Source organism: Molossus molossus, unplaced genomic scaffold (assembly GCF_014108415.1).
Source record: "Molossus molossus isolate mMolMol1 unplaced genomic scaffold, mMolMol1.p scaffold_m16_p_7, whole genome shotgun sequence".
Taxonomy (NCBI): Eukaryota; Metazoa; Chordata; class Mammalia; order Chiroptera; family Molossidae; genus Molossus; species Molossus molossus.
In genome coordinates, this window is record NW_023425401.1 from 55633548 (window position 1) to 55659523 (window position 25976).

The following is a 25976-nucleotide window of genomic DNA, read 5'->3' on the forward strand; positions in this document are numbered from 1 at the left end:
TCTCCTGGGTTACAACACTTGTAGACATAATAATGACTTTTCAAATGTTTCATGTTCAGTAAATATTTGTCAACAAATGACTAAGTGCTAGATGCACTGGAAGATCCTCCCTGTGTGCTAATCCTCCCTGTATGCTAATCCTCAATGCAAATTGTAACAGCAACAAGAACAAAGATGAAATCCTTACCACAGAGTCCAGTCATGGCCACAGTATGGCTGAACATTTCCAAGGTAGAATCCCAGAGACTGAGTGACCTCCACAAGATTGGTAAAGTCAAGACTAATGCTGTTGAAAAGGACAGATGTCATGATAATCTCATCAATAGCCCACACATCTTCTCCCTGGGAAGAATGATATGGTTGCCACCATCTGAACTGAATTCCAAACTGTCTTGCATCATCTGGTAATTCTACGGAGATTATTCTAAAGAAGAAAAAGCAAAAATTTATATTATTTTGACATCTTAAAATGCAAATGTTTGTAGCAGGATTTTTTTCCTGCTTTATAGTATTTTTATTTATTTTTTGTTAATCCTCACTTGAGGATATTTTTCCATTGATTTTTTAGATAGAGTGGAAGAAAGGGGGGGGGGGAGAGAAACATCAATGTGAGAGAGATACACTGATTGGATGCCTCCTGCATAGCCAGGTGTCAGGGACTGAACTTGCAACCCAGGTACATGCCCTTGACTGGGAATCGAACCTGCAACTACTCGGTGCACTGGCCTATCCTCTAACCACTGAGCAAAACCAGCCAGGGCTCTGCTGCATAGTATTTAAAAAAAATAGTTCTCCCACTATTACAATTTTCCTCTCTGACTCCAACAAAGTCTTCTAAACACATTTAAAAATCTAAAAATGTGCTTTCCTTTCAGTCATCTGCTCTCAGAAAAGCTAACTCAGTAAAACACAGTTCTCAAAGTGGCAGGATTTGTCTCAGTCTGGTAAAGGATCTTTGGCAGCTTGTTACACATATTAGAGTTTGGGGCTGGTTAAACCCTGGCACTTCCTCATTCCCACGAGTTTAGTGTAGTGTGCAAGGTTGCTTGCTGTGTCATGGCAACTATGGCAACAAACCTTTATATGACAAATGGGGAAGAAAATTAAAAATAATATCTAATTTCCAGGAGCAATTATTGTACACAGCAGCAGGAACCATACATTAATTGTCACTGCAATGACATCTGCTTGAAGCTCCATAAATCACAGTACCATGCTGCTCACACCCATACACAAGGTGAGATGTGAAGCAAATGGCAAATGGAACATTTGTCTTCATCAATGTACAGTTAAACACCATGGGAGGTGTTTGCAGTAAATGCTTACTGAAGGAACTGAGTCTTATTCTAGTGAGCAAAGAAAATTTCTCAAGACAGTGACTAGTTGGATAATTTAGAAATAAATTATTTAAAAATTTTAATGTCTAAGCCATGATTTACTAAGAAATTAAATTGATTTTAATGTTTGTATTATGTCATGTTTAGTTCTTGCATAAAGAAATATTAAATCACATATTGGAAATGTAATTTTTCACACACTAAAAGTTAGTAAAATATCTATTTTCTTTTTAAATAATTTGTACATGAAAATATGGGTAGAATAACATGACTATCACCATTGATTATATGAACCACTAGTATGAAACTGGTAGAACTTTTTGCAATGGGAGAAAACATACTTTTTAAACAATAAAAAGTCAATATTCAAATATAGAAATATAAATTAAAAAACAGTTCTCAGGCTAAAAATACCTAGCTACAATATGTTTATACTTTTTACTTTCCACAGTCTACTGGGTTTTTACCAATGTGAATTTGTTAAAAGAAAAGAGTAAACTTTAGCTAAATATTTTAGCAACTTTTACCTTAATTTTTCTAAATATTGATTTGTTTATTAATATTAAATAAATATATTATTAATACAAAATTTAAAAAAACTTTATTTGGACTGATTCAACAATGAAAACATCATGCATTGATTTTTTTTAATCAATGTTTTTTACTGGATATGTTTTTTACTGACTTTTTAGACAGAAAGAAAGGTGGGGGAGAGAGGAAAACATCGATGTGAGAGGGAAACATCGGTCAGTTGCTTCTTGTACTTGACCAAACCAGAAATCGAACCCACAACCTAGGTATGTGTCCTGAGCTGGAGTGAACCTGCAACCTTTATGGTGTATGGGGTGATGCTCCAACCAACTGAGCCATCCAGCCAGGGCCATGCATTAATTTAATAATTTAATTTAATCATTGCTATTAGCAAATTATAATTTTCCTTCACATTAATAATTTTAAAAGCAGTTACTATTTCGAGAAAAAGAAATATAATTTTTAAATATAACAACTGAAAAGTAGAATTTATCAGGCAATTTTATAGGGAAATAAAGTGCATATTTATGTGTATAATAACAGCAATTGAAATGACCAATAATTTCCCTGGCAGAGATATTAAGACTGTGGGTTTGTAACAGGACTCTTGAGTAAAGTCCGTACTCAACACCTAATGGTTAACAACTTTGCAGCCACAGGGAAGATACTTAACTTCTTTGTGCCTCAGCATCAGTATCTTCATCTATGAAATTGGGATAATATCCTCATGGCAAAGTCAGATATATTTTTAGTTTTTCACTATGGTGTTGCACCTAGAACAGTACTGGCACACAATAAGGACTTAAATTCTTGCTGCATGAATGAACTACTATCATCAGTATACCCTGACAGAGATTTGAACACAGAGGCAGCTTTTAAATGACAATGCCAGGATCTTGACCTAGGCAGCATGGCCCCAGATCCTGTGTTCTTGACCTTTACTTGATGTCTTGGGGTGGGGTTACAGTTTGCTTTCATCACTCTATGCATATTACAGTGGCTGATTAGAATAGCTATGGAGCCATTTGATTGGAAAATTCCTAGATGAGAACTCAGGGACTTACATTAACTTTCTGTATCAGTCTTCCATTTTAAAGTAAATACTAAGCTCATATGTTTCTTGTAATCAAATACAATAATAAAAACAAAAATAAAATAAGACTAGGCTTCATAATAATTTTAGAATATAAAAAAACAAGCCCTATAATTAAGAAAAATATAAAATAATTTTAGTCTCATCAGTGATACAAAATATTACATTATTAAAAATACCAATTATTCCACAAGACATTCTAATCAGTTTGAATTAAAAATTAACTTAAATATATTCACAGACTTCAAATTTTATAAATAACAAGCACATAGAGTTCTTTTATTTACTGAGTGAATCATAGGCAAGCAAATTATTAGAAACTGGCTAGGAGTAATAATAATGGTTAGTCAATTAGCATATCTAATTTATAGATCACACTTCATTTTCTAACAACCATGACAGAAAGGAACAATGTGGAATTCATAGCAATTACAGGCAGCATGTTATGCTGAAGAAAATACAGCAAATGGCTAAAGGCATCAAGATATATTTAACTCTCCTATGAAGAATTTACATGGTTTGTATTATTTATCATATAAAATATAATTTAGTATCTAGAATATATCACATTCCACTTCTGTCAATCACCTTTTATTAATATTTGTAAGAGATGGGTCGGAAGAGTCTCATAGACAGAGGAACATATATAGAAAATGAAAGTGTTCTTCCCACTTCTTTAAAGAAAATTTCCACTCTGATCTTAAATCTTTCAAGCTATGCCCATACCTAATGCTGAAAAGCCACCTCGATTCTGCTTAGAAGAAAAATGCTGCTGTTGGTGGCAGGCAAGATTAAACACACCTTTGCAAGAGCACATTAAATCTGTAATTATTTTTCATATCAACAAAGATTAATTAAATTTCATGATATAGATTAATTACTGAATTTTGGAGCTGTCCGTCCTTGTTAGAAAAAGTTGTGTTTTAGGTCCAGTTAACTTAGGATGATGACAATTTTTTCATAATTATTATTATCACCTTGATTTTCATTTAATTTTCTTTTAATATTCACTATCGGGAGCCTACAAAGCATTTCTTTAGAATCATATGTGTCTACTGAGTGAGAAAGTTGAGTTTAGTTTTTGTATTTACATTTAAGAGAAAGTATTCAATACATCTGGTGTGTTCTTAAAATTTATAAAGTATAGTGTTTATAACTAATAATAGTTGTTAACTATAATATCTGTTACTTGCTAATTTATATTCTATGGAAATAAAAGTTCTCACCAATTTGTAAGTACTTAACTATAGGGACAGCCCCATGAAAAATGCTCAAGTATTTCAAGTCTATCATCAGTGCTCCTGCCTGTTGGCCATGGTGCCGACACAAACCTCAGTGCCCACAGCCCTCAGTCTTTTTCACATCTCCCTGTGATCAATATGTACTTCCAGGAAGGCAAATAATGTTAATTCTTCTTTATATCTGACTGGGAATGTCAGCCACAGTGCTACCTCCTCCAATGGTATTTTCACTTTCCCATTCTCCTCTTTTCCTGATATTTTAAAGAAATTTCAGTGAGCAGATCAATAAACATTCTAAAAGGGGTGAGATGCTTTGCACACTTTTGAAATAGTACCACTAATGGTGATTACTACTCTGCCAACATTGAAGGGTAGCCCTGCTTTAAGCAAAAATTAAATCTCACAACTGTTACTACAAATTATGAAATATATAAATTAAAGAAAAATAGAAGGGGCCTGAAAAGAGGACTTCAAATATATCCTCACACTCCACCTTTGCAAGGGACTCCAAATATGCTAAAAAATTTCTTTGTACTCATTACTTTATATTACAAACTTTATTGATGATCAGATTTTGAGTTATTATCTCATATGATTTATTATAACGTATTATAATATTGCTAACAAATATTTGTCAACAGTATTTGTAATTTAGTATTATATTAAAATCATATCTAATATTTTACACTATAGTTAAATGAGACAAATAGTAGTATTTTTCTTCTTCCTAGGCATCAAAATATTTCCCTTATATGCACATTTCTTTTCTTTTTTTTTTTTTTTATCCTCACCCAAGGACATTTTTGCATTTATCTTCAGATAGAGCGGGAGAGAGGGAGGAAGAGAGAGAGACACACACACATCGACTGGCTGCCACCCACAAGACCCCAACCGGGGCGGGGACAAATTGCAACCGAGGTACATGTCCTTAGCAGGAACTGAACCCGGGTCTCTCTGGTCTGCGGGCTGATCCTCTAACTGCTGAGCCAAACCAGCCAGGGCCCTTATATGCACATTTCAAAATATGAGAATACATTTCTTCAATTTACTATAAGTCAGTAGGACAAACAGATTACAAAAATGTCGCTTGTTAATTTTTCATTGCAAGACTCATCAAACTTTGTCCTCATCATCTTTCAATGGAAAAATATCTGGAATCTTACACCATTTGAATGACGATTTACCCAGGAAAGAGATATGACTCTAACCGTTTTTTCCAAATAATTTCCAACATACCTGGGCTCATGATAGTTGAGATATGAATAGTGCTCCAAGAGTTTCCAAGTTATCCCATTATCATAAGAGTAATGCAATAAAACTCCTTCTCCAGGTTGGTCAGGGGCTCTGCATGTGCTCAGAACAGACTTGCTCCCCAGCCTCAGTGTGAACTGCAGAAATCTAGAAATTAATTGTCTATAATTAGTATGTGCATAAACATTTTTAATAATAATGTTTATTTTGGTTTTTAGAGAATTTCAAACACATTCAAATGAACTACCCAAAAACTGTAGGTTTCCACTCATCCCTTTTATAAAACATAGATAATTTCACTGTGAGATGTATGAATATGTGTAGAAGATAAGATCAATGCACCTGTTTTATATACAGATACATCCATACAAATATAACTGTATATTTATACATATATGTATCCTATGACTTGTGTATATACACTTAAAATGCCAATCATTCCTTTACTGCATTATTTATTAAGCACTGGGGGAAGGGAAGATGTAGGGTAAATTTAATCAGCCTCTGCAAGCTGTCAAATAAATAAAACTACATAAATAATTAACTAGCCTTTGGCTAGAGAACACACTTTTGATGCTAACATTTCATATTTTTAAAACTCTAGTCAGTCATTAGTATCTTAAAGTCATCAGTAAGCTTTTTAGTTTATTTAAAAACTAGGACAAATTAACCCTATATAAACTGTAACTCCCTCTCATCCTGCTTATAAATGGGAATATGTATATATCAACAAAAAATAAAAATAGAAAATTAATAGGTCTAAATTCAATCATTATTATCTGGTGTCAGTATGAATTCCACCCTGCCTTCACTCACCTGGACTGTGAGCTGTCAAGGAAAGATGTAATTAGCTGGCGCCTCCCATCTTTGTTGAAAACCAGGGCCTTACCGCTGGCCAAGACACCACAGCCAAAGCTAACTTCAGCACCACGGATAGAGTAAAAGTTATGGTAAGAGGAGAGTCTGGAACTGCCAAAGCTTTCAGAAATAAACATTGGGAATGTCTGGGATGCCATTTCACAAGCAGGGCCGGAAAATCCAGGGTCACACCTGAAAGAGATCCCATGAAATTAGATCTTAAACTGTTGGTCCTTTCAGAATTTCCTGAATCTACCCTTGGGAGGAGGAAGTCCAGAGGCCAGGGTTTGATTGAATAGCAGGCAAGGCTCATTAGTCTCTGGAAAATTCTGAATCTGAAGGCTTGATAAGGGCAGGTTGATTATGAATATTCCAGAAGAATACAACCTTTGCATAGCTCTGCTGCAAACAGCCTAGGACTAAAACACTAATTCAGCACTCACCTTCAACCAGATCTGTGTTCATGCACATTTCCAATTTAAATATTTGTATAATACATATAATTTTTTTCATTAAATTTGTAAAAGAAACAACATAAATAAACTATTTCTATAAAATATCTAGAATAAATTTCCTCTAAAAACAAATGTAAACATACATGTTATATTTGTGATTGAAATTATCTGAAATATTTGAAATTGATTGGAAAATAAATTTATCCTTAACTACTTCAAACTTAGATTGGTATTTTAAAGGGAATGTTACACCCTTGACCTAGATAGATGTCCTTAGCAGAACTGTGTTGCTTCTCAGTGGAATCCCAAATTAGTAGTGCTTCAAGGAAAAGAGGAAAAGAACCCACACAACAACCTGTCTGCTGCCATGTAAGAATATACTGCACATATGTTAGCTGACTAGAATATATAAAGAACTTCCTGAGTCTGCTATCAGTGAAAAACTCATCACAAAAGACTCAATAATTGAATATCAGAACCTTCTTATATTTAAAGTAGTTTCAAAATCTTTATTTTTATTGTACTATTTTTTCTTACTATATTTACTATGTTTCCCATTAGAAAATTAAATTGGTGTCTTTTTGGCATTAAGGTACTCATCAAAGCATTCAAAACTTCCCAGAGTCTGAAACAAGCCTTTTATAAAGCAAGTGTACCAATGAAGTGATATTATAGCATGATTCAGAAGGCTATTCTTTACCACTGGTTCTGAAACTGGGATTTATGCTGGCCTCAGAGAGGTCCAAGGAAGGTTATAAATGTGCTGAAATCAAATGCCAACTTTTATATGTATTGAATATTCTGAGGGAGAAAGTTTATAGTCACCATATTATTAAAGAAGTTGGACTGACAATGCCAAGAGCTACTGTAGAGTGAACTTTGAGGGTTGCCTTGGCATTAGAGATGGGAGTGGGAAATAAAAACAATATTTTACAGAGTGTGTAAATGAGCCTCACACAGTTTGCTTCTTTCACATGTTATCTCATTGAATTAGTCAGACTTGGAATAACCAAGTAGTTTCTAAAAAGGATTTAAAAATTATCTAAAGAGGACACATTGGGAAACTAAATATGGCCACAAAATGTACTTAATGTCCCCAACAAGGCTGACTATTGCCAGAGTGTATTTCAGGACAAATGCATCCTTGTGCATTTAGGACCAGCGATTGGGAGAAATTGATCATTTAGAGATGACACACACTAGAGTCAGTTCCCATTTACTGGTTTTGAAAGTATACTTTTAATCAAAAGTTACACAGTTGGGATAGAATGCTGATAAAGATTCCACTCATATATTTAAAAAATATCTTTGTAGCCTTTGTTTTGCAGCAAGTCACTAGGGAAGCGAACACTGGTGATTTCAGGAGTGACCTGAGGCTCTCCTGACTCCAAATGTGTTCCCTACTGGTTGATCTATCCACCCTTAAATGCAACATTTCCCTGTAAGGAAAAAATGTCCCCCTGTTAAGATACATGGCTGACACCCATGTAGAAAGGTTTCTAAACTCTCTGTCCTCATTAACATCTCTAACAACGTGGGATTATCAGGATAGTGAGATGTCAGTTTAGAAACTAGGCCTGGGGATTTTACATAGGCAAGAAAGTGTTAGGGATCAAGAGAGGTGGAATCCTGGTAGTAAATAGTAGTAATGATTAAAGGAGCAAACTGAGAAGAAAAAACAAAGCTGCACAGACCCCAAATTCAAGGATCTGTTTAAAGGAAATAAGTGGTATTAAATATGAATTTCTTTTTCATGCAATTTGTTCATACTTGACAAGGTGCATATTGCTGGAAAAGGATGTAGTGGCCAAACCTTTAGCTCAACCACAAATGAACAAAGCCAATGAATATTACATAAAACATTGTCAGAAATATTCTGTAAAACTTCAGAAGGAAGTGAAGGCTATGATTATTCAGGATAATGTATACTGTCAAAAGAGAACAATGCCCAAAGACATAAAACTGCCATTCAGATTCCTGTTTGCATCCAACATGGGTAACGCAGATGGTTGCCGTAATAAAACTATTGAATGCTAACATATTGTACACAATAAATGAAATATGAATTATAACTATTGTAATTATAGATAGGTCTTTTAGAAATAACACTATTTCATTAATAAAAGCAGCTGTCATTTTAGATAATTTGTTTTCAAAATTTTTCAGTGCAACTTTAGGAATTACAAAAATGTCTGGCCTCCTTGTGTCAATTGCATTTGAAATGCATTAAACCAGAGGATGGCCTGGTTATGGAAAATGGATGATGATAACAACTTGAAGAAAACACAGTCAATGTTTCATAGATCTAGTGAGTCAGTGTCTCTGAGTGGGAGTTTGTGGTTTTGTTAAAAAGCCCAGAGATGCATATTAAGTTTTGAAATATGAATAAGAATTTCTCAATTATTTACATACTTTATAAAACATTTCTATTGTGGATTCACAAGTCACATTTAAGTATTTTATCCATTTTGAGTTTATTCTTGTGTATGGTGTAAGTTGGTGGTCCACTTTCATTATTTTTCATGTAGCTATCCAATTTCCCCAACACCATTTATTAGAGAGACTATCTTTACTCCATTGTATGTTCTTGCCATTTTGTCAAATATTAATTGAGCATAACATACACAATGGAATACTACGCGGCTGTAAGAAAGAAAGATCTCTTATCTTTTGAGATGACATGGAAGGATCTGGACAGTATTATGCTAAGTGAAATAAGCCAGTCAGAGAAAGATGAGTATTGCATGATCTCACTTATTTGTGGAATATAATGAACAAAAGAAGTTAATGAACAAAACAGACCCAGAGACACAGAAGTAGGATTCAGACTGACAAACCTCAGAGGAGGGTTGTGGGGGAGAAGGAAGAGATAAATCAAAGAACTTATATGCATATAAATAAGAATAACCAATGGACATAGACAACAATGCTATGGGGGGTGGGATTGGGAAGAGGGTGTCAATGGGAGAGAAAAGGTAAACATCTGTAACAACAGTAAATTAATTAAAAAGAAACATTTCTATTGTGCAGAATGAGTTCTGTTAATTAAAGTCACAGAAATATATTTAGAAAGCTAACCTGACACTCCAATCTCACGACTGGCATGTGTCTTGCCTCATATGTATAATTTACAAACGATAGGTTTAAAGGTCTTTTATGATTTCTCCATTAATGAAATAATTGGCTAATTAACGAATTACTCTTTGTCTGGAGGACGAGAAAAAACCAAACTAGATAATGTTTTGTTGAAAACTTATTTGTATAACAAAGATTATCTGTGATTTCAGAAATTTCCAGGATATTTTATAATTATATATTAATATAGGAACGACATAATAAATATAAAAACCCATTCTTGGTATAAACATAACACAATGTTCCAGTGGTACCTAGATATTACATTATTTATGTATAATTTCACACTAATATTCAACATCATTAGTATGTAAAATACTTTATATATCATTTGAAGACCAAAATGATTTTCAAAGTAAGCAAGATTGAAAGTTATATTTAAAGATGATTTTTCTTATCAAATCTAAATTTGGCTCTCTCAATTTTCTTTAGCAGTGGGTCTATGGGTTAGTGCTGATTTTCATAGTTCATTTACAGAGTATGCAAGGAATTAAAATATGATTCACAAACGCTGGAACAAGCTATGAAAAAATAACATATTAAAGAATGCAACTAAAGAGAGACAAGGCAGTCATCAAGCTATGAGGAATTCAAATTTGTTAACAAATTTAGCTTGGTAGAAAATTAATTTAACTTCAAAAGTGTATTGATAAAATACACTTAATATTTTATTACACTTAAATTCCATTTGGAGTATACTACTTTGGGTCTTAAAATAGCTCAACTGGGGAAAGCAGGAGGGAAGGTGGGAGCAGGAAGAGGGTCAATGGGGAAAAAAGGGGGACATCTGTAATACTTTCAACAGCAAAAAAAAAAAAGCTGCTGTCACCAGAAAAAAAAAAGACCTCAAAACACTGAAAAAAATTAAAATAAAATGACTTGTGGCTTCAACATACAAAGTACATATCAGAAAAAAGAGAAGTGTAAATATTATTTTAAAATGCTCACTTGCAGCCATGCCGCGTGCACTGTCCTCTGCCAGAACAGAATTTGAGACACGATGGACCGATGTAAACTGCAGGGCAAAAGACAGCAGGTGAAAATGGCATAAAAATTGGGAAAACCAAGAATACCACCAGCATATAAAACAATTTTGTGACGCAATCCCCAAGATTGTATATAAGCCCACTATATATAAGTTGTGCACAGGGATCCAGTGTACATTTGGAGTGCTGTGTGACAAGGTAAGTGCATAGTTACAAATCTGCCGGAACTGTTTTAACTTAACTCTTTCAAGACTTCAATAGCAAAGACTTCAAGACTTTCATAGCAAAGAAAGTAGGAACATGTGATTTGGGTTCCTTAATAGATTCCTGAGCTAAAATGATTTAAGGTAGAATAATAATGCTTCTGTCTTGAACTTTCTACATAGTTTAATTTCTTCAGGTAGAAATAAAAATTTACAAAAGATCAATTTGATATACCATGAAAAGGAGAGGTTATAATTAAATTTAAAAACTATAAAAAATAAAGACTATAATTTCTATTCTTATCTGTGAATATCTATAACATTGAAGATAATTGTTACGTATACTTCTAAATATTAATTATCCTTCCTGAAATGGGGAGTTAAAAATCTGTTGTTGAGCATAACATCTTCTCTATAGTACAGATCTTTTCCTAAATGGTGGGCTTGACTGATAATGATATTACCAATTCTAATCTTGGAATGCTGAGGAAAAAGGCTCCTGATTGTTGAATGGTAGGTTCTGAGATACTCAGACTCAAATACATTTAAGATATTAAGCTGTTTCATAACCAGTACAGTTAAATTACATCAAATAGTATAAAAGTGGAGCAAAACCAATGAGGAATTAGAGATGCAATGGTTGTTAAGACATCACACATTCAATTTCAGGCATAAACAAATTTACCATCCATGTCCATTTTGTTCTGTCTTGTAACCATGTCAAAATTAAATGGTTTTATTTTAAAACAGAAGTTCCTGTGGCCTGTGACCCTATAAGTATTTATTCTCTGGAGCCAATTAACAGGTACAGTAATTCAAATGCAATGCAAAGCAGTCCAGGAAAAACTCTTGCTGAATGAAACTGATATTTGAAGAAGAAATTGATAGCAGGTTGAGTGGTTAAAACTAATCATTTTAGGTGTCAAATAACCCTGAATTCAAAGTCGGTTTCACCTGGGAAACTTTGGATAAGTGATTTATCCAATTTAAGCCTCAGGGTCCCTATTCTTTATAATTGAAAGAAAGAATAAATGAAACGTTTCATGCTTAGCTTGGTGCCTGACACCATATGGTTATGATCATCACCATATGGGGGTCATGTGCTCCATCTGCCTGATGGGCACCATGGGGTGCTGAGTGCTGAGGAACCAGAAATGGGCTTCAATCTTCTTCAGCCTGGAAAAGCTTGTGGACGATCTTCACAGCACACCTGATTTTATGGCTGCAGTAGGATTTGCTCTTAAGTCCTATTAAATGGTTCACTGCATGCTACAGGTTCAGTCCTGAGGATGTCCTACAGTATACCCATGTCATAGTTCAAAAAGCTCCCACTGTTGCCCTGGCTTGTTTGGCTCAACAGTTAGAGCATCGGCCGTGGACCAATAAGTCTTGGGTTGGATTCTGGTCAAGGGCATGTATGTCGGCTGTGGTTCCTCCCAGCCCTGGTTGGGGTCGAGTCATTAAGAATTACAGTATGAGTAAGTTTTCAGGCTCCTTTTTCTTACGAGTGTGAAAAGGACAGATTCATTTTCCTCACTATTATCATTAATGTAAACAAATTGAAAAAAATTAAAAAGCGATAACTAAGATTTGCTCTAGGATTTTCCATTTTGCTAAGAATTTCAGGATAATTTCCAAAATAGTTTCTTTACTCAGTAGCGGAAGCTACCTCTCCATGAGCGAAGAGCATACCTAAGAGAAGCAGGACATTGACGTGTTTTTCTTCTGTTTGTTTTCCTTTACATAACTTTCAGATTCCATGGCAGAGAGTCCTTTGGCAAGCTGGCACACATGTCTCCTGGAAGGAGTGAGTGTGTCCTCTTGTTGCCTTATAAAGAAGCCGAGAGCAGGTCCTGTTTTTGCGAAAGCCTTACATACACGATAGTAACAGAATTGAAGAGATTCTGCCCCAAGTTTTGCATTTGGCAAACACTGGCGACCATGCTCATTTCATGTATCTTTACCTTTTCTCTTTCTAATTCAAATCATGATGATGAGAACTCTGGATATGTAGTAAACATGTTCCGACTTAGAATTGTGTTGTAATAGCCTTCTTTAGGAAATTCAGATATTCTTTTCATAGGCTTATATGTGCTTCATTACATTCTGAATTTCTTCATATGCTTTATTTTATTACTGATTTTTCAATTTCTTTTATGATTATCAAAGTAATATAAGTTCATTATAGGACTTCTGAAGAGTATGACAATAGGCAAAAGTCATTTGTATCCCACTATCCAGAGGCACATACTTATTCCCCAAAGTTAATTAACAGATATAGGAATTAAAAGGCTATGTAAAATGTTCTACCAATGGAGAAACTCCATTTAAAAAATTTCATCTTTAGATGTTTTTGCAAATGTACTGTTTATGTCCATATATCTCATGTTTATGTCCATACATCTTTGAAATCTGGGGCTTTTACTGGTCTTCTTTGAATATAGATTATTTAAAGATTTTACATGGCCTCATCAGCAAATTATCTTCCCTGTAGTTTATTTCTGAATTTCAAGAATTTATTTAATTAATTGCATATCAATTTATAAGTCATTAAAAAGTAACAAAAAGATAGTTAAGACATAGAAGATTAGCATTAAACACTGGTGCAGGCTTTTTCTACTTTATAAAATTCACCACAACTCAGTGGCTATGCTTAAGTATTGACATCTTGCCCCTCTCTTCCTTACTCCCTGTCTAGTTCCTTGTAATATAATTCTTCAATCAAATTTATACAATCTCTGAAAATAAGAAATCTCTAAATCTGCCTATAATTAGAATTATCAGAAATGAGAGAGTTGGCTATTAAAAACAAATATAAGAAGTTTATAGCCATGCAACACAATACTTAAAATATCTTCTCTCATGTGCACTTTTCCTAAGTGATGTTGGCTTTAAAATCATAAAAATTTAACAAGTCACTTAAAAAGTAAAGCTAACAGAACATTTTTATGTATATCTAAATTTTTCTTTTATACTATTTTCTGAAGGAAAGGTAGAAGTTTTACTTCACAAGTTTCATTCTAGAGATGATGTTTCCTCATGTGTGCTGTCTGCATCTAAAAGATAAGCATTCCAGATGTTGTCGATGTTACTAAGAGAAGAATGGGTCTTATTTTAATACATGCAGTATGGTAAGTATTTATGCTAATTTTGTATAAAACATCCAAAGAAAATGTTAGAATATCCCTTGTCATCAATGTGAATTTGAATTTCAGGGCCTTATGCATTTTAAAATTATGTACGTTGAAACATTCTAGCATCTAATATTGCTGACTCTGCTGCCTTTTATTTTCTGCTTGTGCATCCTTGGGCTTCTCATGGAATGCAAAAGAGAAAGGGAAGAAAGGGTGTTTAATGAATCACAAGACCATGACTTAGAAATGTGATTACGTCTGTGCTGACGAACAAAAGCACAGGAAGACTCTACATCAATGGCATGTGATTAAGACAGGCATAAACTAACCATTATCAATTGCCCACATGTTTCCAAGAATGGGTCCCATTTGTCTCCAGCGAATTCTGGTGTCCCGGGTTAGTGCTGCATTAGGAAGGGGAATCGTTATTCGGTTCCACCTGCAAGAAATTTAGCACAAAACAGCTCCATAACACTGTTCACATCTTTTAAATTTATTTTACATGCTTTTGATGTTCTAGTCTCTGCGTGCTTGGGGTAACACTAAAGTTTGGTAATACGCTCTTTAAATTCACTTGTGGAGTTTATTTGTTCACAGTTTTTAAAAAATGTCACTTCTAAAAACATCCATATCATCCATTCTTAATAGCAAATAATATTTATTTTGTTTTTAGACATTGTTTTTAGAAATTTTTACATTAATACTCAGAGCTTAGATAATATTCTATGATAACCACCTGTGCAGAGATGGGTGTCCATTAGCATTGATTACCTTTTTTTCTTTTTGCTATCCTCTAGTCCTATGCACATTTAAAGAGAGGCTAATAAAGAAAATAATTCTCAACTTAATTTTGCTATCCTTGGGAATATTTTTACAATTTATCTAGTGCCCATTCTGTAAAGAGGCAAGTATTTTACACAATCATCTTTAACTCTCTTAACTTCCCTCAAAGGGGTGTATAATTTTCCTTAACTTATGTGGAAAAAAGTAGTAAGTTAGAGAGCGCAAATATCATTATAAAAGTAGATTGCAGAATCAGGACTTGAACCCAGGTTCAAGGCCAAAGCTAACCTTCTTTCACTGCCTATGTTGCAGCGTTCCATAAGTGAGCACTTTGTCAAGATGCATTTTGATAATAACCACAGGATAACTATATAGAATTTGAATTTATGTAATCTAAAACATAACAGCCAAGTACATAAAAAATTGATGATCCTACAATTGTAATCTTACATCAGATCTACCAAGGTTAGTCTTCATTTATTTTTTTATTATGAGATCACTTCTAAATCAGCTGAAAAAAGAGATCAGTTTCCTTGCTTATTAAGCCAAAAATACTAGTCTCATTGATTCTGAGTCTGCAACATGGATTAAAATCTCTGGATATCTTAGATTTACTCACCCACTGTAGTTTTCAGAGGAGTAGATAGTGCTGTGAGGAAGGTGGGGTCCAGCACAGATCTCAGGTAAACACTCAGTATGGAGGAGGGACCAGGATCGCCCATGGTTGGTAGAAAACTCTAAGCTGACACTGATCACACCAGAACAAGCACAACATGAAAGAGAGAAATACAACAAATACAGTGTAATTACTCATCTCTTGTTAAGTACATTAGACATCTGTAGAACTAGGGTAAAAAAATATTAAGATGCTGTTCCAGAAATGATTGTTTTCCCCTCCACTGAAGTCTGACCAGCTTTCAAAGGGCAAGCAGTTACATTACTGCTAAAGAAATAAACTCTGTTTTAAAGACAACAAATGATAACTGGAGTTTGTGTTCCTGAGTTTGACAGATGGCAAGGCAATTACCATGTCTCACACTGCCCTTCATTCTGTGAATGTGAATGACAAAATTCTTAGAAAGCAAGTGAAACTGAGAAATCATGGTTGTTGAAATGCTAACTTATTTCTGTTCCTATTATTAGGGGTCAGTAACCAACATGCATTCAAGCTCTATTCAGTTATCTGTTTTCCCTTTTCTCTCAGCAATCTGTCAGAGTGGATGGCTGCCACAGCAGGCGCAGACACCTCTGATACCTGAGACCAAGCTCTTGGAATAAAGTCATTTCTACTTAAAATCTATCTAATCATGCTCTGCATGTTAACTGAAAAAACTTTCTTTTGGGGAAAGTGTATAATTTATTAATGGATAGTTTATTAAAAATCCAACTGAAAACCTACTGAGAAGTTGCTCTGATTTAATAACCAAGTTGATGTGTTCATTTTTAATTAGTTCATAATCTCAAAAATAGGGCTTCCTACCTGTTACCAGGTTGATGTGTTCCACATCCCAGATTAATGGAAAACTGTATTACGTGTGACATTGTAGAAGGGAGAACAGGTAAGATGTGGAAAAAGTCTACAGCCCAGACATTCATGTTATATCCTTGATGGCTCTTTTGCTTGAGACAAAATTTGGTAGCAGGAGTCTGAAGTTCAGGATTGATGACTACAGAAACCAAAGATGGAACCTTTAAAACAAAGGAAACCAAATCACTCATAATCCTCCCTAGATTCAATCTTGTAGTTATAATGTACATAACTGCCATTTTTAAATCTTCACCTGAGGATATATTTATTGATTTGAGAGAGAAAGAGATAGAGAAACATCAACTGGTTGCCTCCCATACATGCCCCAACTGGGGATGGAACCCAAAACCTAGGTACGTGCCCTGACCAGGAATGGAATCCACAACCTTTTTGGTGTATGGGATGACACTCCAACCACCTGGCCAGGGCATAACTGCCATTTTTAAAGCACCAGGCAATGTCTTGTATGTTCTATTTGGTATTTCACGTAGATGATGCTGTCCTTAGGGGGTCATTCACTTTAGTCCCTCAGAATTCCTCCTTTGCAGACACCTGGAATTCTGTGTGTATGGCTGATCAGGTCCCCTCATCCTGAAGTTAAGTTGATATAAGGTCTTTAAAAGTTATCAAAACAGCCCTGGCCGGTTTGACTCAGCAGTTGGAGCGCTGGCCTGTGGACCAGAGTCCTGCCTGGGTTCGGTTCCCGCTAGGGGCACGTACCAAAAAAAAAAAGTTATCAAAACGTATGTATCCATTTTACATATCTTACCATAAGACAAAGGCAACCTGACATTTACACTATCATCAGTCCTCTTTTAAATGGAATTTGTATAGTACTAATGATGGTTTGCCAAAGTAGGTATTCTGAAAACAGGACTCTAAACAGAAACAGCGAGAGCCAATAAGTTAATCCATTATAGCTTACATAATTAATGTGGTCTGAGGCATGGAGATGTCCATAGCAGGCATAACCCTACTGAGTCATAGCTGGAAAAGTAACCCATTATTAAATCCCAAGTGGTAAAACTGGGTGACCCCAGTACATGATTGTTCCCTTCCAGCCCCAGTGTTTATCTCCTATCTTCCTAACTGAAACCATGAGATGCTAGTTGCTGGCTGTGTTCAAACGCACAGGGTGCCATCCATGTGGAGAGGAGGCTAACAATGGATATATGAGTGTAGCCTCAGCAAAAATAAATCTACTATTAGAAAAGAACAATTCTATACCTTATGACAAACACACATAATTCTGAAGATGTTTATAAGTAACCAGAGCCTACACTTATTCTAAATCCAAAGGGTCAACTTCAGTGGCTCTACATAGCAAAAAAAAAAAAAGCAAAGGTTATAAAAATCTTTACTTCCATGATGTCTTCTTCCAAGGAAATCTCAAAACACTGAGTAAAAATTCCTTATGCCTAAAGCAAGACTGTGAAGCTGCGTAAGTAGAGCCACTTTTAGGGCTTTCTTGGGAACAAGAATAGCTGTCAATCAGAGTATTGGGCTCTGTTTTATTGCCTTTGATAGGCTGTAATTCATTCATCCTGATTAAACCTCATTTTTCATTTGTATCAGGAAGAAAAATGAACATTAAAATGTTCATGCCACATTTAAAGAAATCTTGTAACTTCTTGGGCTGCTAGAAGAGAAAGTTATCTTCTTTGTCTAGCTTGGTCTTAGTGATTTTGAACTTAACTTCTGGGGTGGGGCCATTTGGCACATGAATTGGCACGTGTACCTTATATGAGGAATAAAAAAGTGTATCCAGTGTAATATGTTCTTTTCTTCCTTCAATCTTTGCATACAGGGTAATATCATTTTCATGAGAATCTCCAGGGTCACAAATTCCTCCTGCACAAAATAAGAATTTTAAATTGTTAGTAACAACTTGCATCCATAAACATGTCAAATATGGTGTTAAACTTCAGAATATAATTATAGATCCCAGATGTCACTTAAGAATAACCCTGAACAAAGTTAACCAGACCCAAGGAAAACATTTATGAAGATAGTTCAGATAGGCCATGCTAAAGACCCAAGACTGACACCTGTGAAGGCCAAAGTGATATTCTGCAACAAGCTACGACTTTGTATCCATATTTTAACCCACGTTAATAAGATGTGCTGCTTTTCAATAAACCATTACTTCCTTATATTTAAGGTCTTTATGGCCAAAGTTCAGAAACTATTGATTATGGTTTTAAAAAAAGTGTGGTGACTCACTACATCAAAGATTTCTAAAGTAGTGCTATTCAAACTGTTGCATGTCGTATCTTTAACATTTTAGCACATTTTAGGTGTTTGTGTTTTAAATGTAGTTCTTTTACATTTTTCATTTTTGGTACCTCACTCAATTGCTGTAAGGTATACAGAATAGTTTACTCCTTATCACTCTACTTTACAGTCATAGGAAATGACTGAGCCTCAGAACTGAGAGGTAATTAAGAGCATCCTGATGATGAAACTGAATAAGAAAGAAAGCAGGCACCTGAAACTAAAGATCATTAAGTAGTGGAAAAGCCACAGGCTGACCTTATGTCATTTAGCCCTTGACCTTCTAATCTTCTCATTACTACATTCTGCTAACAATCCTTATCCCCCATGACCATTATCCTTTATTACAGAAGCAGCCACAATAGCAGAAGTGTAGGTATGTACAAGAATTTCCTGGCAAGTACTCTATCCCTAAGGTCCAAAAATCTATGGTGACAGTAAGGCAACCTAAAAACTCTTTTTAAAATAAGGTTATCCTCTGAGAATTAATCTAGCAAAATCAACAAAAAATGGTTGAGATTCACCATCTGTATAAGTGAATAAACAAACAAACAAACAAATAATTAAATAGTCAATGATTGTAAATGTCTGGATCAATCTCAACCTGGATCATTGTGGTCTATTCTAGGGAGAAAACACTGATATGTGATGCTAAGTAGGAAAATTAGAATCTAATAAATACAAGAAAGATCATAATAACAGAAGTAAGTTGGATGGTGGTACTTGTGAAGCACTGAAATCTGGCATGTTACATTTGCTAGACATGTGTAACTTTGCATATGATAAATATTTACTGAGCTGAGTAATCTGAACTGAGAACTGAGAAGCCAGATATGGTGATAATGTAGACCTCATCCTGTAAAGAAAATATTATGATTTTGACATCTGATATATTTTTAGCATTTCATTACATCTTTTAAAAAAAAATTATTTCTTGATTGATTTTAGAGAGAGAAAGGAAGAAATACCAATTTGTTGTTCCACTTATATATGCATTCATTGGTTGATTATTGTATGTGCCATGACCAGGGATTGAATTTACAACCTTCGCGTATGGGGATGATGCTCTAACCAACTGAGGTACCAGGCCAGGGCTCATTACATGCTTCTGTGTTATGGTGAATACAGCTTTTAAAGCCCTTCTAAATGACAGAATCTGGGAGAAAGGTCTACAAGAAAACTAAATGTCCATTTAAAAAATGTAACTTCCTTACTGAGCACATATTAAAGACTTATCAAAACAGCAATAACGTGTAAAAGGTTATAGGCACTAAAGTTTTAAAGCACCACACCCATAAAACATAGGAACTGAACAATCTGTTCTCTCTAATTTCATTAATTTGTTCCTTGCAAACCTCCTCTGCTGTCTTAAGACCAGTTTGTGTCCTGCACCCGCCTTTCAGAGAGAATTGAAACACATGTGGGAGCTCACTCAGCCCAGAATGACAGAATAAGAAGGTCCAAAAGGAGCCAAGACTTTAAAACGATGGCAGATTTTATCTGAAAGACCCCTCTGGGGGAAATGTATCAGTTCTGTGAAGTTTCAGTGACAGAAGCTCCTACAGAAGGTTACAAAATCTTCTTCAACTTCATATGCTTTGATGTACTGTAGGAAGGTATAACTCAAGGGCATTATGTATAGCAATTAAAGTACAGAAGAGTTCAATACAACTAGATGGGCAGTCAGTTTTAAAATATTTTAAATCCTGTTTTAAGTAGCTTTTAACATATTTATATTAGGAAAGTTATTTTGTTATTTACTATGTGTAGGACATTGGGTTAGGAGGGGAAATAAGCCCCGATTGCAAAACGTTTGTAAAACCAATATACATGAAAGAACAATAATCATCAGTAAATTGTGTTGTGTTGCCTTAATTGCAGTAAAAATTCAAAGAAAAAAGATATGGTGTAAGTGTTGTCTAAAAGAGCTGGGTGTATGGGAGATACTCAAGAAATAATTGTTGAAATAAAGTGATGGTGTATGTTAGATTATCTTTGTCTTCTTCACTGCATTCTGGTTCTAAGAACAGTGATGGATACTGGTCAACGAATTTGTGTTGAATAAGTGAATGTATAAATGAATAAAATAGACCTTGAATCAAATTTTGAAAGTTGAGTACATTTTCCAGAAATTGTAGTCACAGTAGATTGATATGAACCAAAGGATAAAACCAGGAATAGCAAATAGACAGGGCCTGAGAGGAAGGGAATGTAATCTGGTCTAGATTAACAATAAACCACTGATTTTCCTAAGAAGCCATGTTTAATGAGGGATTACTTATAAACTCTCTAACATATTTTAAATCTCTTCCCATGTTGCTTTCTTCTGCATCTGATACTAAAGTGTTTTTTTTTTTTATAGGTTCAGTCTTATCCTACCCTACTGCCCTATCCTACTGTATTCTATCTTAAACAATACCTTTGCTGGATTCTGCTTGCTCACCAAGGTCCACACCCCATTCTTTTCTTCTGTTTACTGATGAACTTCTTGAGGAGTAGTCCTGCTTCAGTGATATGTGTCTTTATTTCTTTTTCATTTTACACCATGGGGCCTTGGAGGGCTCTCAGCCCTCATCTTGGTTGACCTCCCTCTCTGTGGCATTCCCTACACTGCTGATCCCCTCTATCATCTCACCCCTGAACCACTCTCTTCCCTGCCTCCTTCAGGGTAGAATGACACCTTCCTCTTGCATTTCTTTATGCCCACTCTCAGTATTCTTTATCTGCTCTTTTCCTTCCCACTACACCTACATGAGTATCCTCCCTAATAATTTTTCATGTCCTTTGCTTAATTTGCCTTCTGCTTGGGAGAACATAGCAACTTCAGTGGTTCTAGTTATCACCTGTTAGCTGATGACTTTCAAATCTCATTCAGATCTTTAGTAGAATTTCTACCTTCATATGGCCTTTCAGAAGCCTCAACCTCAACATATCTAATATACTCCACACTTGTTCTTTATTTCTTTACATTTTTTGACATTTCCATTTAGGAAATGGCCCCATTCTTCTAGTCACCCAGGAGAAAAATCTGTGTCCTCTCCAATACTTTTGTCATAATCCCCACAGTCAACTGGGTGTGAATTTCTGTTGGTTCCTTTTCTTCAGTTATTTATTCTTCATTCTCTCCTTCACATTATTAGCCACATTAATGACATAATTCCTTTGTTGCTTGAACTAGTACAATAGCCTCCTAACTTAGGGTTGCCAGATAAAATACATTGCATGAACAATATTTATACAAAAATTATCCACTGTTTTCCTGAAATTTAAAATTTAAATAGGCTTTCCTTCCCTGTAATCTGCCAACCCTACCCTAACTTACTGGTCTCCTGTCTTCTAATTTCTCATTGTTTCAGTCTTTGTTTCATACTCTTTCCAGAATTATCTATCTAAAACATAGATGAGAATATATTACAAATTGACAGGAATCATCTGATGGCTTCATGTTACCTAGCAAAAGAGAACCCAAGCTCCTTAGTATGATATTAAAGAAAATCACTACTCTGACTCCAGTAGGCTTTTCTAGCTCCATTGTATGTCTTTTCATTCATTTATATTGGGAAAATCACCCAGCTCGAAACATGTCATGTACTTTTTATACTTGTGCTTTTTCTCAAAATGCTGGCTTAGATTCTAACTTCTCCCCTTAAATTTAAATCATGTCCACCTTTCATGGCATTTTCATTCCATTATAGCCACTGCATTCTCTCTCACAGTCAGATGTCACTTGTGGGCAGGAACTCTATCTAGGTAATTTTTATAATAAAAAACAAAGATATATTGCATCTTAACTATTTATTAGATACTGTTTTGAGGACTTCTGATGTATTAACTCACTGATCAGCACCCATGTGATTTAGGTACCATTTTCTCTAATTGTATTATCCACATAGCCTAGTTCAGTGCTATATAAATTCAATAGGAATTCACTGACTTTTAAAATTGGAGATACTTTTATTTGGAATAATGTACTCATTAAAATAAATTTTTACTTCACAGACAATATTATTTTAATTGGTTCACTAATAATCTGCTTTACACCAGAAAGAATTAATGAAGAATTAATCTCATATAAAGATGGCAATCTCTTATGTAAAGGCACTGAACTGAGTTGGTTCACTATGATTCACTATGAAAAATATCAAGAATTCAAATATATTATGTCAAAATGGTAAAAAGAGAAAATACTTAAATTAGACTGGCATACTAAACGTTTATTATAATTTTTTAGGAGAAGGCTTAAGGTTTCCCAGGAATCACTCTTAATGAAATGAGAGCCAGTTTGAATTCTAATTATTTAAAGGAAATGAGCTCTAGGTGTTTAAATTTACAAATAATTTCAGATATCTTTATGGTAGGATGATCACTTTATTATATTTTATATAACTTCCCTTTATCAAACAGATCATTATTGAAAATGAGGTAGTATCACACAAGCTGTGTGTGAGAGCATGATACCCTCTCCAGTCTATCACGTCACTCTGAGCTGAAGGATGTGCAGAATGCGTGAGAAGTAACAGCCAGTGCGAAGCCTGCACGCAGGAGGCCTGTTTGTCCTGATGTTCTGACATCTATATTAGTAAGATCAAAGGTTGACAATGTTTTTTTCCTGTTTAACTTCCAGGTGTTGCCTGTGCTTTTCCAGTCACTCAACAAAAGAAGGCATGTGACAGCTACTCACATTTCTGGAATGACATCCAGTGCAAGAATACGTAACTGTGACTCTTGTTTACTCAAATGATAAATTTGAGAGGTCACACATTTCAACCCCTTAAATCCTCCTTGTTTATTTTCCAAATTTTTAACTATTTATTTGCTCTACAATAATTTGAAGAAAAACCTGTCTTATACTTTTTTATGTGTTTGCCAACCTATTAGAAAGTAGAGAATATTATTAAAATACTATAAAGCATTAGAAACTGTTTCTTTCTTAGCTATCCATAATAAAAAATTTAAGTCCCATGAATCACCTGGATGATTGTTTTCTTTGGAAGCTAGGGCTTTTGACAAGGGAATTACTTTGTTCTCAGTTCTTTCCCATTGTCTTTTCAGCTATGACCACTGAGGAAGAGGTGAAGAAGGCATGGCATTTTGTCTTCAGGCCTAGTCACAGCATGCTCGGACTAGCTCTCTTCCAGCATGGTTCCAGCAGGGCGCGTCTAAAACAGGTGTGAGCACCACAGGCTTTTGCTCAACCAGTAGAACTCATATTTCCTGAATTTTCATTTTATACTGTAGACAGAAAACACTTTTATTTCCTCCAGATTCTAGGCTGGCCTAGAATCTGCCCCACATCAACAAAATTTGTTCAAAATGTACCTACCCATAACGAAGTAGAACCTCAGGTTCCCATAACCAGTAGTGTCCATGTATGGAGTGCATAATTTCCTCTCTCCGTCTTTGAGGAAGACCACTGATAAACCTGATTCTATTGTTCCACATTCCGTACCAATGACAGCACCCAAGATGTCCCATCTTAAAAAAATAAGAATCATTAAGAATTAGAACATTAAATCAAAGCTTTAAAAAGTATAATTTTTTATTTTTAATGAAGAACATTTATTTAGTATTCAATAATTCTGAAACAAAACTATGGTACTACAGATATCAGATAATGAATAAACTTTTAAATACACTCTATTTACAATTATGTTTTTTTTCCACAGAAGGATACATTTAATCAACACTTTGTATAGAGTATCTACTAAATAATAGTCTTTTTTTATTTTTATTTTTTAAAATTAATTTATTTTTGTTACAGATGTTTCTCAAAGTACTAATAGTTGAGGTGGGAACTCAAATAAGAAAACAGAAAACTATAAAAAACAATATCATAATGTCTAAGTACTCAGGTGGTGTTTTGCACATTAAAAAATAACTATAGAAAGAAAAGCTGTAAGCTGGAAACAAAAAGATAGGTGATTTAAACTGGGTCTTGTCAAATAGGTATTTGGATATGTAGAAGAGAATAAAATATTTACTATTTAAAAACTCTTATTTCTTCTGAGTATTTATTTCTGGTCATATCTAATTTGGCCATTGTCAGTCACACAGCTAACTTGCCTCCAGAGGAAGAAACCTGGGACACACAGAGGCGAGTGACTCGTCTAAGGCAGCCTGTTTGGCTCTAAAACTGAGATCCTCTGATTCTCAGTTCACTGTTATTTTAATAGTTACATTTCTAAAGAGGGTACTGTGTCAGGATGATTATGTTGAACTATTCTAGTTTATAACAGATTTGTGACCAAAATGTTTAGAAAAGGCCTATTATTTTGTGTTTCAATAGCTTATATCAATCAATCAGGAGCACAATAAATAACTTTGAGGAAGCTCTTAATAGTACTGAACCATTGTATGTTAACCAGGAACCTCTCTTGACTCATACAAGAAAATTTCACACTGGTTCATCAATCTTTTACTTGCTCCATTTATTCCAATTAAACCACTCAGCCTACTGATCCACAAAACAAGTTAAGGTTATAAATAATGCATATGATGCCCACTTTTAGGCATCTATTTACTTTAGAGTATTTTTAAAGTTAAAACATAAATTAAAAAGATAGAGTTGTCATGGACTAAAAGAAATTTAAGTGAGACATGAAATTAGTAGTCTTCTTCTCTTAATTATTAGTTGTAAATGAATACCTTTTCTAGATAAATCTAAATGCATTATTTTCATGACCTCTACCACAGAGTTGTATGAGATATAATTCAGACTGTATATTTCTTTTCAACCTTTAAAGTCTAACATATTAGAATTTTACTCTCATTGGTCTTTATTTTTCCCACTATCTATTGGAAGATAACAAAGTGAAGTTATTTTCTTTAGAAATCCAAATATTTATAATCAAGTGAAATGCAAAGTTTAGTTTACTTTGAAAAGAAAGCAGAGAGAAATATGAAAAATTCATTTTGTATAAGTCTCATCACTGAATAAATTATCTTGCATTTATTAAAAATTCAGTAGGAGCTTGTTGTACCACAAGCTCATTTGTTTATGCTTTTGTATAAACACTGGTTTGAGCTTAGCTGAAGGTAAAGGAGCCCAGAGCTCCATCAACTACCAAGGGACTTGGGGATGGCCTTCCACTTCCAGACTTGAAAGTTCTGATCTCTACGGTTGCAAAATTGTGGTTAAATCCAGTTACAAAAATGTATGGTCTCTGC

At 34.6% G+C, this 25976-nt stretch overlaps 1 protein-coding gene across 2 annotated transcripts in view; it reads right to left on the reverse strand.

The window, feature by feature from the left end:
- RELN (reelin) overlaps positions 1-25976 on the reverse strand; it is a 576569-nt gene that overhangs the window by 186675 nt on the left and 363918 nt on the right. For both annotated transcript variants that reach the window (XM_036246852.1, XM_036246851.1), the window contains exons 12-20: positions 24133-24284; positions 18274-18386; positions 16488-16696; positions 15627-15755; positions 14554-14663; positions 10850-10916; positions 6270-6503; positions 5439-5600; positions 188-424 (exon numbers count right to left, since the gene is read on the reverse strand). In XM_036246852.1, coding sequence (XP_036102745.1) covers positions 188-424; positions 5439-5600; positions 6270-6503; positions 10850-10916; positions 14554-14663; positions 15627-15755; positions 16488-16696; positions 18274-18386; positions 24133-24284 — 1413 coding nt within the window. The remainder of the gene's footprint in view (positions 1-187; positions 425-5438; positions 5601-6269; positions 6504-10849; positions 10917-14553; positions 14664-15626; positions 15756-16487; positions 16697-18273; positions 18387-24132; positions 24285-25976) is intronic.